Source organism: Protopterus annectens, chromosome 3.part1, assembly GCF_019279795.1.
Source record: "Protopterus annectens isolate FY-2018-M chromosome 3.part1, PAN1.0, whole genome shotgun sequence".
NCBI lineage: Eukaryota > Metazoa > Chordata > Ceratodontiformes > Protopteridae > Protopterus > Protopterus annectens.
The window spans coordinates 1271069526-1271088142 of record NC_056732.1 but is presented as its reverse complement, the minus strand read 5'-3'; the positions used below and the strand labels follow the sequence as shown (position 1 = coordinate 1271088142).

Here is an 18617-nt window from a genome sequence, read left to right as displayed (position 1 = left end):
CCAAACGATCCACATGACCTGGGCATTTATTGCTTGGAGGCTTTTCACCTTAATGTAAGTCTTGTGTCTCATTCAGGGCCAGGTATTTGGTAGATCATAGGAACAAGTTGGTATTAAAGGGTGGTCTTCCTGCCCAAGTTGGAGAATCATCTCCACTTGCTGCTTCTTCATCTGCATCTCCTTCATCCAGGTGACCAGATAATTCAAAGAAGGATAAGGATAGAGACTGAGAAAAGTGTAAGATGAAAGAAATTGCAAAGGAAAAAGAAATACAAAAGGAAAGACTCAGGAAGAGGTCTCTGAATCAGACCTCCCAGTTGGCACCAGCACCGAGAGCTCCAAGGTTAATGAATCCTGCACCTCTGTCTGAACTCCTTCTCCTCTTTGCCACTTCTCCCCGAGTCATCAAGTCCCATATTACATTCACCTATCCTTCAGCATTGATCTTCGAGACCACCTTTGGTGGATTCCTTCCTATGGTCCTTTTAGTTGATGAGAAGTCTTTCTGAAGCCAAAATGGATAGGATAATGAAATTTCTTCAAACTCAGATTGAGATGGGAGTCCTCCTAGTACCCCTTCTGAGGTTGACTGGACTGCCTCAGCCAGTTCCCATTTTAGATTCTCCTTCCCAGGTCTGAACCATAGTCCAGGGCCCACAGTGCTAAGCGAAACCTCTGATGGAATCTTATCAGTGCCAAGAGCAGTTTGGCTTTGACTCTGCCTCCTTCCCTTACACTTTCAACTTCAGGTCTGTTGGATTGTGAAGGTTCTTGTTACCTAGAGGTCGGGGCCAAGCTCAGGGGTTGAGTTAATTGACGAAGCTTTTGGAGACCTCTCTTCTGTTCAATGACCTAACCTTGGACAGTTTGGCTTGGTTGTCAGCTTTGGAGCAGAGTCGGAATGGTGGTTCTTCCTTTTTCAGCTTTGTAGCAGAGTCGGAACGGTGGATGTTCTTCGTGTTTCACTGTTGTAGTCATCACACTTGGGTTATCTGCCTGCAGGTAGCCATCAGTTGGCCTGAATATGAGAGACTTAGTATTTCTGCATCGGTTGCTGTCACTCCAGGTCTGACGTCAGGTAGTCAGGGGTATAAAAACAAGCAGCTGACGTCATTACATCAGACGTTCTTGCCAAGGAGCCTGAAGCAGAAGCAGTTCGCACGAGTGCCGGTCAGCCGCTACCTGAGTTTTTGTTTCCGAATTGAGTTATCCTGAAGTCTTCTAACGATAAGTACTCTGTTAGGGACCCTTTTTTCTTGCTCTAACTGATGTCAGAAAAAGTTAACAATTGTCTTGCCTGTGGAGAGCAAATACCACACCGAGATTTCCATTCTTACTCTCACCTGTTTAGGCCCAGACCACGACGCATCCCGCTCTCGGTTTTGTGCCTTGTTCAGTGCCCGAACTATTTGTCGTTGGGCCCTTTTTGTTGCTAAATACTTTCATTCTCGAGCTTCGTATTCCGAAATGGCTTCGGTAAGCCATCTGACTACCGATCTTCCAAAAAAAAGTAAGGATAAAGACAGAGACAGACCGCACAGGTTCAGAGCTGCAGACGATGCTTCCATTAAACCAGTCACCAGTTCACCGGTACTCAGTGAGGTGCTTTTGCAGCCCTGATGGCCACTTCAGTGGATTCGCAGGCCTCTACCGAGACCCATTCGGAGTCCAGTATGCCGCAAGACTCTTCTTCGATTACAGAACAGGAGGATATCTCTACCTTGGATGGGTCTGGAGCCGCTGAGCAGGCACCGGCTTCTGAGGATGTTCTTCGCACTACTGATGTTTGCCTCAAACCGACTACTTCTTTCGCCTCTTCAGTTCTGTCTAAAACTACCGAGTTTCTAAGGCCAAGAGTATGCTCTACGCCTAAAAAAATGACGACCAAAGTGCATGCACCTGCACCCCTCACCACAACATCAAATTCTTAAAATGGCAGAGGACTTTATTATGATGATTAGGAGAAGTCAGCCTTCCCCTGCTAAGAGAAAAAGAGACCTGTTCCCAGTAGCATGAACAGACCAAGAATCCGACGACTCTGAGGTATCTGATTATGAACAACCAAACATGATGCTATGCAGGTAGGTTGATGCACGGCCAAAACCATTCAATTGTACACCACAAGGCCAGCAGTATATGATCCAGAAGTCACATAAGAAAAATAAAAATACTAGATCTATTGCATATAACTGGCTGAAAACAGCCCTTTATTAGTAAGACAGACCGGTTTTGGCAACCAGTGCCTTCTTCAGTGTATCAGATTATGAACACATGCCCTTATCTGCTTATGAGGATTCAGATGCAGAGGATCCATTCCCTCTGCTTCTCCTCCAGAAGATTTTTCTTTTGGGGAAACCTTACATACTTTGAGAGCATTTCCACTGGGAATGCCAAGACTATCCTCAGTCCAAAAAGAGACTCAGAGAATTTCTAGATTTGCCACAACATAGGCCTTTAGCAATCCCACCATTCCTGGATGTTATGGATGATGTCTTTATGGAATCCAGTTTAACTCCTGATACTTTACCCCCTGCTCCTAGGAAACTAGACAGGTACTACAGAGTACCTGATTCTCACAAATTCCTTTTTAGAAATCCTACTGTTGACCCAGAGGCCATCTCCCAAAGGGCTAAAGGTATCCAAGCAGCTACAACTAAAAATCCCACCCCTTTGGACAAGGATTCCAGAGCTTTGGACAGATGGAGTAAGAAAGTATATACCTCTGCAACTCTCACCATTAGGGCTTTGAATTGTCAGTTTCACATGCTGAAGTACCAACAACATATTATGGAACTTATTTAGCAAAAAATAGCTACCTTTACATATTGTGCAGGAAATAAAGAATTGCATGAGCTTATGCATTCCGCTAGCCAAATCAGCAAGCATACACTACAGTGTGGGATCAATGCCCTAGAAGCATCTTGCCCTGGCAGCAGTCACGGGTTCTGTACTGAGAAGGCATGCTTGGCTTAAGGAGCAGACCTTGCCAGACCATGTCACATCAAAGTTATTAGACGTTCCTTTGAACAAGGACTATCGTTTGGCACCAAAGCAGAAGAGGTTCTTAAAAAGATGGAAGAAAATGCTAAATCTGTGCAGACAGTCAAAGAATTCTTGCAAGTACAGCCTCTTATATTCAGTAGGCATTGTCCCTCGAAACATTGGCCCTTTCCAGCCCCCTCTAGGACATCTCAACCTAGACCCAGGAGAAACAGACCCACCCCCCGACTACATTCTCAGGGTATGCAGAGATCTAAGCAATGGAGTGCCTCCACTTCAAAAACAGGGAGTGCTAAGCCACCCCCCTTATGGGAAGAATTCCCAATGACTTTTCAACTCCACTTCCCACCTCTGCCCAACTGCTTGAGCCCCTAGGAGGAAAACTTGCCAATCATGCAAAAAACTAGACTTCCATCACTGAAGACTGATGGGTCCTCAACATTATATCCCAGGGGTACCAATTTTACTTCCACTTACTGCCAACCCCAAAAGGGTTCCCAGACCTTCCTCCAAACCTGTGGGCAGAGGCACAAAACCAAGTTCCAATCCCTGCTGTCTATAAGGGCAATTCAGCCTGTTCCTGTGGAACAGATAGTCAAGGGTTCTATTCCAGACTTTTCCCGGTACCCAGAAAACAGGGCACTTGGCACCCAATCCTAGATCTTTCTATCCTAAACACCTTCCTGGTGGTACCAAAATTCAAAATGCTCACCCTGCAGCAGATTCTTCCTATGCTGGCCAAAGATGCCTGGTTAGCTACCCTGGTCTTAAAAGAAGCCTATCTACAGATCCCTATAAGAGACTCGTAGGTTCATAGGTTCATAGATTAGTAGTAAGCTAACTGCCCTTGCGAGCCATTTTAAGCCTAGCCAATTATCCCTAGTGAGACTCAAACCTTGCACCTTGCGTTTGTAAGGCAAACACCTTAGCCATTAGGCCACCCTCCCAACCATCATGCAGGAAATATCTACGCTTCAGGGCAGTATCTATGCATTATCAGTTTTCTGTACTTCCCTTTGGCTTATCCACTGCTCCCAGAGTATTCACAAAATGCCTGGCTCAAGCAATTACCTACTGCAGGCAGAGAAAAATAAAAATGTACCTGTACTTGGACGACTGCCTGATTCAGGCAGACAGGAAATGCTGTTGCAGCATCTGACATTTGTAAAAAGTCTGCTGACCTCCCTGGGGTACACCATCAACGAAAAGAAATCAGAACTAGTCCCCAGTCAAAAGATTGTATTCTTGGGGCAAGCTTGGACACGGCATCCCAGATGGCATTCCTTACACCAGAAAAGCAAGTCTATCTGACAGACTACTTCAGTCAAATGGCCACTAGAACCCAGCTGTCCGCAAGGAAAATCCTGCAGGCCCTAAGGTTCATGGCCTCATGCATCCTACTAATTCCATATGCCAGATTGCATATGAGGAAACTTCAGTGGTACTTAAAAAGTCTTTGGTGCCAACATTCTCAGGACCTGGAAACCGTCATTCCTATCATAACTTGTCTAAAGACAAAGTTTCTTTGGTGGGCAGCAGCATGCAACCACAAGGGACTACCCTTTACTCAACCCCACACCACCCAGACCCTAACTACAGATGCATCAGATTATGCCTGGGGGACATACCTGTACGACAAGTGCATTCAGGGCCACTGGAACCCAAGTCAAATTCATCTGCACATAAACCAAAAAGAGATGCTAGCTGTGCAGCACGCTCTAACAGCTTTCAGATCCCTACTCCCACCAGGGCCCCTGCTAATAAAAATAGACAACACCACAGTTATGTGGTACATCAACAACAGGGGGGAACCCACTCCTACCCACTCTGCAAGCTAGCCATGGCCCTGTGGATCATGGCGTTGGACATGCAGTTCCATCTGCAAGCTCAATTCCTGCCAGGCCAACAAAACACACCGGCAGATGACTTAAGCAGAAGTCTCCTAGACCCACATGAGTGGCAACTAGAGCCCAGAACCGTCAGCCTTCTGATTCAGAAATGGGGGACCCCAGAGGTGGATCTCTTTACCTCCCCCTGCAATCACCAGCTCAGCAAATTATGTACCAGGACACCTCACAGCAGGGCATGGAAAGTGGATGCCCTATCTTTCCAGTAGGTAAGCCTCTCAATCTGTGCATTTCCCCCTCTGCCCCTTCTCTCAAAAATATTGCTCAAGATAAGACAGGACAGACCAAGGACAATTCTGATTGCCCCAGACTGGCCATGCCAGCTCTGGTACCCACTCCTGCGCAGCCTGTCACCAGTGCCACCTTGGCACCTACCCCAGAGCCCCACCCTGCTCACTCAGCAGGGAGGACAGATCTTGCATCTGCAACTGCAAACCATAAATCTTGTAGCCTGGCTTATTCCTTGAATTCTCCCCCAGTGACCAGCTTAAGCAAGCAGGTACTGGACATCATTCTTGAAGCCAGAAGACCCAGTACAAGAAAATCTTATGCTGATAAGTGGAAAAGGTATTGCTCCTGGATTCAGTCTAAAGGAGAGGACATAACTCTGCCCTCTCTACCTCTAATCCTGGATTACTTAGCAGCTCTACTCCACAGTGGCCTATCCTTTTCCTCCATTAAGATCCATGCCTCTGCCATCTCGGCTCATTATAACTCTGAGCCACCCCTGTTCTCTCACCCTCTCATCAAGCAGTTCCTGAGAAGGGCAAACAACTTAAGGCCACCAAGGAGAGCACCCACCCCCACTTGGGACCTTAACTTTGTACTGGAAAAGCTCACACTGCCCCCTTTTGAGCCTGCAGCATCAGCCGACTTAAAAGTTCCTCTCTTGGAAAACAGCATTGCTCCTGGCCATCACTTCAGCAAGAAGAGTGTCTGAGCTACAAGCACTTATGGCCTGAAATGCTTCATCATTTTTCATTCTGATAGTCTCCCTCAGGACTAATCCTTCCTTTATGCCCAAAGTGGTGTCCAGTGTGGCTCTCAACCAATCTATCCATTTGGCAACCTTCTTTCCTAATCCTCAAAATAAAGGGGAAAGTATCCTGCCCTGTTTGGATGTGCACAGACAGTTCAGATTCTGCCTGGATAGGACTAAGCCCTTCAGGAAATCTGACCAGTTACTACTCAGTTTTGCACCAGGGGCAGAGGGCAAGACCATTTCAGAACAGACAGTTTCCAAATGGATAGCAGACTGTATCCATTTCTGCTACAAACACCATGGGAAACCAACCCCTCAGGGGGTCAAAACACATTCCACTAGGGCAACTTCTACCTCTACAGCATTCCTCAAGGGAGTCCCTACCAGGAACATTTTGGAGGCTGCTACCTGGAGTTCTGTGCACACATTCACCAAGCATTACCACCTGCCTCTATTTTCAAAATTCAGGGTGGGTTTTGCAACTGCAGCCCTGCAGGGCATACTAGCCAGCCCAAACACTTCTTGACTTCCTCTACCCTTTCTACAGCTTTGGGAATCAACCCAGTTGTGATGACTGCAACAGTAAAACATGAACATAGTACAGTTGTGTACACTTACCATAAATGTAGATGTTAGAGTGTATTCATTGTTGCAGTCCTGGTTTCCCTCCCTCCAGCCCCCTTCTCTCTATCTCACTCCTCTCTGTGTATACTACTAACCCTTTGCAGTGGTATTGGTGTTTACTTTTTACTGGTAGAGATTTTTCCTCCATAGCTTAGCTCCCTGTTGGGGGGCTCCTGACATATAGGGCAAGAAAAACTTACGTAATGACATCGGCTGCCTGTTTTTATACCCCTGACAACCTGACTTCAGACCTGGAGCGACAGCAGCTAACATGGAAATACTAAGTCTCTGGTATTCAGGCCGACTGAGGGCTACCTACAGGCAGATAACCCAAGTAAGATGACTGCAACAGTGAATACACTCGAACATCTACATTTATGGTAAATGTACACAACTGTACTTTCTTCCTTTTTAGGATCTTCAGGTCTTGGGAGACCTTCTTCAGTTCCAGTGTTGACTTCAGCATTCAAAGCTTTTGAAAGGGTCCTTTCCTGATCTAGAGAGGAGGTCCTCACACTGGGTTGACTGCTCCCCAACTCCCATTAAATTCTGCTGCTTAGATCCCAACATCTTATCTATGAGGGATAACCAGCTTCATTCAGCCTTCAGGGTCTCTGCTTGTTGAGTCTTCATTCTGATTCAGAGACCTTCCCAGAACAACCCCCCCAAGGAGAGTCATAAGAAATGCACATGCAATAGGATGCATGTCGACTCGTCCTAGAAGTTTGCACACAGAAGATACTGACTTCACAGAAGGGGAGGGATCCCCTAGATCCCCCCAGTAAGACATCCCTTTCTGAGATCTACCAGAATTGATGAAGCAAAGTGGGGCTGGTCATCTGAAGCCAATCCCAAGATGAGTCCGTATTCCTGGAAGTGTTTGGGGTTGGCATACCTACTTCCTGGGTGGTTCTACCTGCTGATAAGCTCATAGGCCTAGTTTTTCAGCAGTTGTGTAAGGATCCTTATGTGGTGGAACCAGTTCTTGGAAAGCCAGCCAGGATACTCGTGTTTCCATGGAACAGGTCACATTGGAGCAAGGGTCTGCCAGTTAATGCTATGATGGAGAGTAGTCTCAAAGAAGGAGCTTTCTGAAGAGAACTTCTGCCCATCCCACTAAGATATGCTACAGCGATATTTGCACTTCATGCAATTAATTTTTATTGACCCATATGACTTGCTACTAGAGAGATTTGATTAATGAACTTTCCATTTCCCTTTTGTGTAATCTGCCAGCAGGTATCTGAAAGACATTGGAATCCTAGCTGCATACCCTTACATCGGTGTCTAATATGTCTGTGCATCTCCTTTCCAGTGCAGTGGATGGCACAGTGAGGGACATTGTCTGCATGCCTGCATGCAACTTCGAGGAATGTTTCAAGATGCCCTTCATCAAAGCTCCCTTCAGTGGGTCAACACTGTTTGAACACAAGGTAAAAGAGATGGTAACATGAAACGAGCAGGAGGGCAGGACTCTGTCTGCTGTTGGGATGTTCACCTCCCCCACAAGGACTTTTTCCCCAAAACCAGAAAGTTGGACAGAAGTTCTGGTTTCAAAAATCCAAGTAATCTGCCCAGGACACTTTTTTACTTCTGCTACAGAGCAATCCCCCCCCCCCCATTGCAGAGCAGGGAGCAGCTTTAATGGATGTTGCCCTACAGACAGAAGACAAAATCAAGGGTTTTGTGGTCCCTTCCACTGTTCCTGAACAATGCCTAATTGACTGTCACTGGAAGCAGTCAAGGGCACTTATCTATGCACCCTCACACCTAACTACACCTAGCTAGCCATCACTCAGGATTCTTGAGTGCAGAAGATAATCGTCACAAGCTATATTATTCCCTTTGCTTTCCTTCCAAACTAAAAAAAAACAAAAAAAAAACAAAAGAGAGAGTCACCAGTCGTCCACCCCATCAAGGGGATGAAGCTGCAGCAGCAGAGGTAGCAAAGCTGCTGAAAAAGAGAATTATCCAGGAGGTCCCACTCGTCCAGCAAGGATCTAGAGTCTGTTCAGGATTCTTTTTGGTTCTATATAAAAAAGGGGACTCGGCCCCATTCTGGATTTTAGCCATCTAAATCATTTTGTCAAGTAGACAAAGTTTCAGATGGTCACTTTGTAGTTAGTCTTGCTTCTCCTGAGGAAAGGCAATTGTATGTTGTCGGTAGACCATTAGGATAACCACATAGCCACAGCAGTCAGGAAATCCTTCTATGTGGCACACCTCATCACTAAGGGCTTTTCATCCAGAAAAAAAGAGGTCATTGTCCCACTGTACTCATCCCTCATTAGACCCATTATAGAGTATAATGCCCCATTTGGTATGTACCTCACAAGACATCTGCAACAGCTGGAAAGGCCACATAAATACCTTACTAAAAGAATCACAGGCCTAAAGCAGATGCCATATGCTGACAGTCTAAAAAAAAACTCCAGGTATACTCTGTGGCATATCGTCTACTCATTAACATACAAGGCCATGTCAAACCCTGAGCTGTTGGATATGCTCCACTTAAAGAAATCCCAATCCCTCAGAGCCACACACTCCAGGGATCTAAACCTTATCATCACAATGAACAAAACATGCTGGAGGGATAGGTTTCCTGACCCAGAGACTCCCCATACTCTGGAATAGACTGCCCATACATGTCAAGCAGAGCGCCTCATTGGCCCTCTTCAAAAGGAACCTTGATGGTTGGATGGGAGATAGGAAATTCATCCCGGGGATCATGTCAGTCGCCCTGCTAGACAGGGGCCCAGAGAAGTAAATATTGTGGGAAGAAATTTCCAGGGAATTGTTATGGCTAGGCTTGCATAGGCCTTAGGGCCGATAGCCTAGTACCAACCTATGAACCTATGCTTGCTTCCATGTGGAGATAGCAAATCAATGCCAAAGGTTTCTCTGCTTTTGGCTGGGAGCCAGTCATTTCCAGTTGAGTACTGATGTTTGGTCTCACCACAAGCCCCTAGGGTGCTCAGCAAATGCGTAGCAGTTGTAGCAGCTTATTTAAGACTGCACATATTCCGGGCTTTCCCATATTTAGACAACTGGCACTTTACCTCTCCCATCAGAGATCAACTGATTCAGCACATGGATTTCTTTCCCCAGTGCTCCTATTATTTTGGAATCAACATAAACTTGACAAAAAAAAAAAAAACTTACCTAAAGATACTGCTGCTCACTGCTAGGAATCTAAATAAAAAAACTGCACTCCCTGGAAGCACTCCACACCCTGGAGAACACAGGCATATGTACAGTTACAGAAACATGGTTCAGAACCGTAGAAAGCACCCCAACTATCAAAGGCTACAATGCCTTTCATACATTTCAGTCCCCCTCAGCTCAGGATAAAACAAAGGGAGGAGGTGTCTCAGTGTTCATAAAGGACAAGTACACTGCTTGACTTGTCCAACAACATGGCTCACTTGAGCTTCTCCATGTCCAATTAACCATGGGTGCAACCCCCTGTCAATTCCTTGCTAGCTACAGATCCCCTAAAATGAGTCTGCAAAACCATAGCTCTTGCCTAAACCTACAGGAATCTGTTAACATTCAGCCTAACACCACCGCACTCAACTACCCCTCCATAAACTGGAAGATTTATATGACCCATAATTCACTTGCTCAGAGGTTTTTTGACTTTATCAATGCAAACAGCTTGGAGCAACTAGTCACCTCCCCAACTAGAGGTAGAAATATCCTAGACCTAGTACTCATGAGCATAAGGGGATGCTGCTCCCTCCCATGCATTAACTTCTCCGTGGTAAGATCTGACCACAAAATTATCTCCTTTAGTATTGAAACTAACCTAGAACCCCCATCAAACTCCAGACCTGTTAAGAACTTTATTAAGGCCAATTACCTCCAACTATGTGACAGATCATTAAACTTCCAAGCCCTCTGAACCTGGATACACAAAAGCGCTGTACAACCACATTCTTAGTTGCTTAGAAGAGGCAGTACCTGTCCGAGTCAAACCTATGATTACTGGCAAAAATAAACTACCTTGGTGGATTCCCTAGTATAAATAGGTTACTCAACAAAAGGAAAAAAATCTTCTCCATAGCCAAAAAGGAACAGCTAAATTAGTGCAAAAAGACACTTGCCAGTCTAAATAAGCAAACTAGATAGATGGTCAAATCTTCCAAAGCAAACTATGAGGCAGAAATAGCCTCCCAGGTGAAAGATAATTGTAAAACTTTTTTTTAATTATGTTTGTAATCTCAGGGGAACTGCTCGGCTGTTTGCCGAGTAAACCATGAGTGGCAGCACTTACACCCAGGCTGAAACTATAGCAAACATCCTGGCTGACAAGTTCAGTTCAAACCTCTGCACCCCCATCACCTCCTATCACTCCCAAAGAAATACCCACAACCATCCCCCCATCAGTCATTATGAGGGTCCAGGTCCTTACTGCCCTTACTAAAGCTAAAAACACAACCTCTATGGGTCCTGATAACATTCCAGGATGCTTCTTAAATAGCTTAAAACAGATTCTATCAGGGCCTCTAGAAACCCTCTTTCACCACAGCCTCTGTACAGGCTTTGTCCCAGAGGACTGCAACAGTCATCCCTCTGCACAAGTGGGGACCATCAACTGAACCTGGGAACTACAGACCCATAAGCTTGACCAGTCTTATCTACAAGGCCATGGAGAGAATTATCATGGACCTGATCAATAACGACATAGGAATTTGCCAAAAGCCGTACCATACCAAATCTAGCTTTGAAAGGGAGGACCTGACTGCTTAGACTAGTGGACTTCTTCGAGAAAGTCACTTGGGCCATGAGTGAAGGTAAAACTGTACACACTGCTTATTTAGACCTGGCCAAAGCTTTCAAGACAGTCCCCCACTCCGGGATCATAAGTAAACTTAGAGTTAGGCATAAACCTCTACACTGTCAGATGGATTGCTAACTGGATCAATGACAGGACACGTGTTGTCTGGTTGGGTGAATCCACTTCCGATAAGAAACCTGTTATTAGCAGTGTCCCACAGGGCTCAGTGTTGGGACCCCTCCTGCTTGATATATACTTCTCTTAAGTGAAGGCCAAGGTTGGAGGCTTCTGGCTTACCATGTTTACTGACGACTAAGCTGGGAGCAATCCTCGAATCCTCAAACGATGTTGACATCCTACAAACAGGCCTGAAAATAACAAATGACTGGTGCCAAAACCGTGGTCTGAGACTAAATGCTAAAAATGTGATATCATACCCTTTAGTATATCGGATATCCCTGCAAATTATAGTATTGATAGCACACCCTTAAAAGTAAACCCAATGGTGAGGGACCTAGGAACACAGATAGATAGTAACCTAAACTTTGACCACCAGGTAGCTACAGTAGTGAGGAAATCCTTCTCTGTGGCTCAACTTATAAGTAAAGACACGACATCAAGATCAAAGGAAGTCACAATGCTATTGTACTTGGCCCTCATCAAGCCCATAATCGAGTACATTGCTTCTTTCTGCATGTACCTAACTAGTCACTTACTCCAATTGGAGTGGTCCCAGAGGTTTCTCACTGAAAATAAATACAAAGTGTAAAACACATGTCTTATGCAAATTGACTAAAGGCCCTATCGCTTTACCGTATCATATCATTTATTGAGATGGGACTTCTGCCTGACCTACAGGGTATTCTCTAATCTAGCCCTGATGAAAACATTACATATTCGCAACAATAATTGTACAAGGGTTATATGTTCCATAGACCTGTGACTCTAACAGAACTTGCTGGCGAGACAGATTCGTATCCCAAAGGCTACCTTGTCTATGGAATAAATTTCCCGTCTTCATAAGACAAAGCCTGCCCCTCACAATCTTCATAAAGAATTTGGATAAATGGATGGGGAACCATAAATTCACTCCCGGGGTACTGCCCATGTCCCTTTGGACAGACGCAGTCTGTAAAATGATTCAGGGCTCCAACACCCAGAGACCCACTACCCCGATATACTTCGCTATCCAATATCTGGGGAATGAAGATGTAATAGTGTCATATTCTGGGGTATTTTTGGCTAGGCTTGTAAAGGCTTTTGTGCCATAAGCCTAGTAATCACCTGTGAACTCATGACTTCAGCACAGGCAAGAGAGTTTATAAGCCACCACCCGGACATGACATCTCTGATACCTAAGCCTCTGCACTCCCGAGTGCTCTTTGACGTCAGTCCCTTCAAGTTCTTGCTTCAGACAATCCCCCAGCAAGACTTATTCTGTGTTGTTTAAGATCATTGATTGTGTAAATTACACTGGTTACACAAGCAGGGTATTACTTGAGAGTATTACAGTTAGACCTTGGCAGTTCAGTAGTCAGTGTTGCATCAGCCTTTGTACTTTCCAGTATGCCTCACATCGGTATGCAGGTGTTACATTCAGTGGTGGCTGATCTCTTCTGTAGTCTTCTAGGGATGAGCATTCTCCTCGCCCCCCTAGTGGCCATGTGACCACCGATGACTCCCTTCTGAGGTGCAGGGGCATTACAAAGGGAGAACTGTCCAAGGCAAGTGGTCTACAACAGAAGCCAACCTTCACATTAATGTTTTGGAGATTAAAACATTGCAGACATTCCAGGATTCTCTCCACAAATGTGTGGTTGCTGTCCAGATGGACAAACACGGTGGTGGTCTGGTATATAAACATACTAGGAGGAACCTGTTCAAATCCATTAGTTGGGGAAGCCATGAAGTTTTGGGAGTGGGCAATGTCTTGCACCACACATATTGGAGAGTGCCAGTGTTCTCGCAGACAGACTGAGCAGGTCTGTTCTTCTGCCCCGCAAGTGGTGCCTGAACCAGACAGTGGCATCTATGATTTTCAGATACTACTGCCAGTTGTGCTGTGATCTTTTTACTTCCCATCTAAACACCAGGTGCAGCAGCTACTTTGCCCTGTTCCCCATGAGGGTCAGTCACCAAGTAATACTTTAGTCCACAATTGCTCTTCTGTATTCCTTTCCACCCTTTCACCTCATAGCCAAATTTCTTCTGAATGCCATCCGATGCAAAGCAATGGTGATTCTATTTGCCCCTTTCTGCCCTCAGCATGTTTGTTTCCCCTCCCCTTGGCCTCCCCTGAAACATTGTCTATGGGTTCTAGAAAAGAGTCACTGTTTGGGCTCCCTCCATGGGTTTAGATACCTTTTCATTACCTGTGTCTTCTTTTTTGGATATTCTGGCATAGTTATTTCAGGAAGTTGCTAGTTTCTATACCATTAAAATTCAAATGGAAGCCATTTGCATTTTTCACTTTAGGTTCATAGGTTCATAGATTAGTACTAAGCTAACTGCCCTTGCGAGCCATTTTAAGCCTAGCCATTTATCCCTTGTGAGACTCAAACCCTGCATCTTTTGCTTGCAAGGCAAACACCTTAACCATTAGGCCACCCTCCCAACCCTCGGGTTAGGGAAAACCTCAGTCGTATTGCACCCTTAATGTTGTTCAAGGCTTTCTTAAAAGGAGCTTTTCTGCTAAGGCTACTTATTAAAGGTTCTATTCCTCCAAGGGATATTGCAATCATGATTTAGGCCTTAACCAAACCACTTTATAAGCCAGTATCCTCTGCAGATTTGAAGTTTTTGTCTTGGAAGATTGTTTTCTGCAAGTAGAATTTCTGAGATATAAGCCTTGTTATGCAAGCCTCCATACTTGATCTTCCAAAAGGACAGGGCCCATTGAGCTCCCCTTTCTTTTCTTCCTAAGGTGGCTTCGAGACTTTCCATAATCAGATTATTAATTTACAAGTTTTCTTTCCAAAATTTGCTAACAAAGGTGAATACATTTTGCACTTCATGGATGTTCACTGTCATTTAAGATTCTATTTACATCTGACCAAGAGATTCAGAAAAACAGATCAGCTTTTCTTCTCTTTTTCAAAGACTAAATTGGGCAAGGTGTTTCTAAAGTTACATTGTCCAGGTGGTTGTCCCAACTGCATTGCTGCCTTCTACAGGCAATAGGAATTGCACTTCCACATAAACCTAAAGCCCATTCAGTCAGAGAGGTGGCAGTCTGCGCTTTATTCTTTGACAGAGCTCCCACAGGTGATAGTTGTGCTACAGCTACATGTTCCACAGTGCATACCTTTGTACCTTATTGTAAGATGGATGTGCAGTCATGGTCCCTGCATCTTTCGGCTCCACCGTCCTTCGAAATTTCCATCCATGAGACCACCCCAGAGTTCTTGTAGCTGGGCAGTCCATTTCAGTTGAATAAGACGGATAAGACAACATTGGATAGAAAAGTTATGTACCACTTATAATGCTAGATCCATGTTGTCTTTATCCATCCAGCTTAACATCCCTCCTCCTTCCCCATGCCAAAATTGTCCCATTTGATTCTCAGCTGATTGACTGGACCTGACCTGGATGTTGTCACACCTGCAGCCTTTCATCTGATTTTTTTTCCTGTTAGTTGGTATTGCTAGAGTATTAGGGATTTTTCTTAAGAAAATCTGATGGTGTATTTAATATGTGTGTGGGCAAACTCAGTTTGAGGTATTTCAGGGGAAGGAGGACATTATGGAATTGAAGGAGTCTAGGCCCTGGATCCAAAAGCTGGAAAAAGGTGCCAAGGTCAGATCCATTCGGATCAGACAAACCATTCATTGAGCCAGACAGATAAAGAGACTATGGATGTACATAACTTTTGTTTCTGTACCATGCTGTAGATCTTTGATTTGGAATACTGTTTTAATTTTTTTTCTATGATATGATCTTTTTATATTTCATTATAGGATTCTTTGAGTGTGTGGGAGAATAACCCACTGAACTTGACCATATTTTGACTACTTGATTTACTTTTCTTCATGTCTTTCATTAAAGACAAACCGATGCAGCTGAACCAGGCTCTGTTTATGCTCGGCGGGAAGAGTGGCTATGTTCTACAACCAGACATCATGAGAGATGACAGTTTTGACCCATTTGACAAGAACAGCCTGAAAGGAGTAGAGCCCATTACAGTGCAGCTACAAGTAAGTACCTTCTACTTGGGAACTAGTTTTTTGTGTTATGTATGCTGTTACCATTGGCAACAATGAATGCAATGGGTATGTGATCAAACTGAGAGTGTTAGGAGGAATTCAGAGTGAATTTACGTATTATTTCCCAAGATACACAAACTGGGCTAGGCTACACGGAATTTACATTTCACAGGAATGTGTGCATTTAATAACTGAAATAAAAACACTGGGTAATGAAATAAAAATGAGACACTGGCGCTTTTCCACCCATCTGTTGAAAAGAGAGGAATTTAAGGAATGGGTAGTGGAAATTATTCAGGAGTTATTAGAGAAGATAGAAACTTTTTCTGAAAATATAGATAGAGAGTGGGATAAAAATTAAAATGGAATTTAAAAATAGGGTGGAAATAAAAGAAAAGAAAATATGGTTAAGAAGTAACAAGCATTATTTAGAGGGACTGGCAAATATTAAAGTATTGCAAAATATGGAGAATCTCACAGAACAAGAAGAGGAGCAACTGCAGAATGCTAAACAGAAAATAAGGGACTGCCTTGATAATATGCATGAGTTTAGAAAGATTGCTATGAAGCAACTGTTTTTTGATGGCTCTAGAGCACAAAAACTTTTAGCACAATGACTCAGACAACAGAATGTAGAAAGGGCTGTCACCAAGCTTATGGAGTCCGTTACAAGGAAGATAACGGATCCTGTAGAAGTATTAGAAATATTTCGGAAATTCTGTGCAAGTCTGTATAAAGTAGAGGCATATGGAAATTAAGAAAAGGCACAAATGGAAATGTTTGTGGAGGAATTATGTCAAGGCTAGAGGGAGAAGAAGCTCAATTATTAACAGGATAAGAGGAGATGAGATAAAAGTGGTGATGTTTAACCAATCCACGGGTAAGTTCCCAGGAAGTTTGAAAGCTGGGAGGGAAAAACTGATGAAGGTTTTGTTTAACAGTATTTTAAGAGGAGAAGTACCAACATCCTGGAAGAAAGCGGTAGTAAGCGTACTACCTAAAGAGGGTAAAGATCCGCCAGATCCAGCTTCATACAGGCCCATTTCAGTCCTAAATCATGATTATAAAGTGTTTGTCTGTCGTAGCTAAAAGAATGGTAAAAGTGATGCCAAAGTTGATAGATATGGATCAGTGTGGTTTTGTTGAGGGGAGGCAAACATTTGTCAACATTAACAGAACACTGATGATCCAGAGGGAAGCAGAGTGAAAGAAAATACCACTGCTGCTGGTGGGTCCTGATGCAGTGATGGCATTTGACAGAGTAAACTGGGGTTTGATGAGCAGAGCGATGGAAGTATTTGCATTCCATGATAAAATTATAAGGTTGATTAGGAGGATATATGAAGGATCGGAGGTGAAAATTGAAGTGGGTGAGGTCCTCTCTGATCATTTATGCTTCAGCAGAGGAAGCAGCAGCGGTGTCCTCTCTCCCCTTTGTTATTTGCATTGTATTTGGAACTATTGGCAAAGAAAATAAGGGGCACAGAATTCAAATATATAATTGGGTATGATAGTCAAGAAAAGCTGGCTCTTTTTGCAAATGACATTACTTTTTACCTTGCAAAAACAGAAAGGGACATTACAGTGCCATAAAACATATCGAGTTTCAAACCTTTTCGGGATACAAAATTAATGAAGCAAAAACAAAAGCAGTAGTGGTAAATTGTGTACCCACATATGAATTGTTTCATCAATGTTCATATTTATGAGGACATGATAAAATGAAGTATTTAGGAGTGTGGATTAAAATGATACTGGTGTGGCAGCTGAAGGATATGTGGGAAGAGACTAAACAAATTGTAATACACAAACTGAGAAAATCGAAGCTCTGTTATATGGGTATCGGTAGTAAGATACAAGCAGGTAAGATATTTAGTCCCTTTAGTCTTATACACTGATCAGGCATATTTTATCAGCCAGAGGAGATGTTGTGGATAGCAGTTAATAAAAAGCTGAAGAATTTTATCTAGGAGGGGAAGATTGTAAGAGTCAAGTGGGATAAGCTTATTCTTCCAAAAGAACAGGGCAGATTGGGATTACCTGAGTTGTAGGGGTGTTTCAGAGCAAAACAGTTATAGCACAAGCAGAAAACTATAATTCAAAGTGAAAAAAAATGATGATGAAATGGGGGGAAGCTTAAGTAACAGGGAGAGACTGGGATTTTGGATACAGACCTTTAAGGAGAAAAACAATCATACAGAATATTATATTCATCAAGTAGCAGAAGGGATTCTAAGAATTAAGCCAATATGGGAATGGAGAAAGGAGATGTTGACGATTAGGATGACTGTAATTAGGGATACAGACAATAGGCAAGAGGGGGTGGGGATATATTGGAGAAAACTGGCAAAGGAGCCAAGGTACTGGGAGCAAATAATAGAATGGGATGTTGCCAAGAACTTGTTTGGACTGCGGGCTAAAGATTGCCTTCCATGTCAAGGATTGATATCAGAGTATAGGCAAAGAGAAAGAAATGGGGGGGGTCCTAAATGTAAGACCAGCATTGGTAGAGTTTTTAGTAGAATCTAGAACAGAAGATGCCATTAAGAAATGAATAATTAGTAGAGCATATATAATTTTGCATGATAACTATAAGAATCCATCAGAGGAGGTTAGATAAGCAGTTCACAAATAAACAATGGGGGGGTATATGTATGTCTCCCAAATATGCAACAAAATCTAGAAGATTTTCGATCTTTGCCTGAAGGTGCTTAGATAAATATTTTTATACCCCAAGCAGACTTCAAAGAATTTTTCCTGCTTAGATAAATATTTTTATACCCCAAGCAGACTTCAAAGAATTTTTCCTCAAGTAGACAGCAAATGTTGGAGGTGTAATTAGGCAGAAAGAGATAACTGGCAACATATTTTCTGGGAGTGTAATGAGTTGGTGGACTTTAAAATATTCCCTGCAGATTGCTCTGTTGGAGATGCTGGGTAAGCAAATAGTAGTGACTGGGGAAATTATTTTTTTGAGCTATGATACATTCGGAATTGCCTAGACATAGTAAGGCCTTGCTGAATCTAATTATAATGGCTGCCAAAAAAGCAGTTACTAGAAAATGGAAATCTAAGTCTAAATCAACTTTACTAAAGGTAGTGAAGATAGTAACAGAGTTAAA

The 18617-nt window shown here is 43.5% G+C and overlaps 1 protein-coding gene across 1 annotated transcript in view; it reads left to right on the top strand.

Moving 5' to 3' along the window:
- LOC122798415 (1-phosphatidylinositol 4,5-bisphosphate phosphodiesterase gamma-1-like) overlaps positions 1-18617 on the top strand; it is a 3104897-nt gene that overhangs the window by 2844480 nt on the left and 241800 nt on the right. The window contains exon 27 of the mRNA XM_044067334.1: positions 15338-15486. Coding sequence (XP_043923269.1) covers positions 15338-15486 — 149 coding nt within the window. The remainder of the gene's footprint in view (positions 1-15337; positions 15487-18617) is intronic.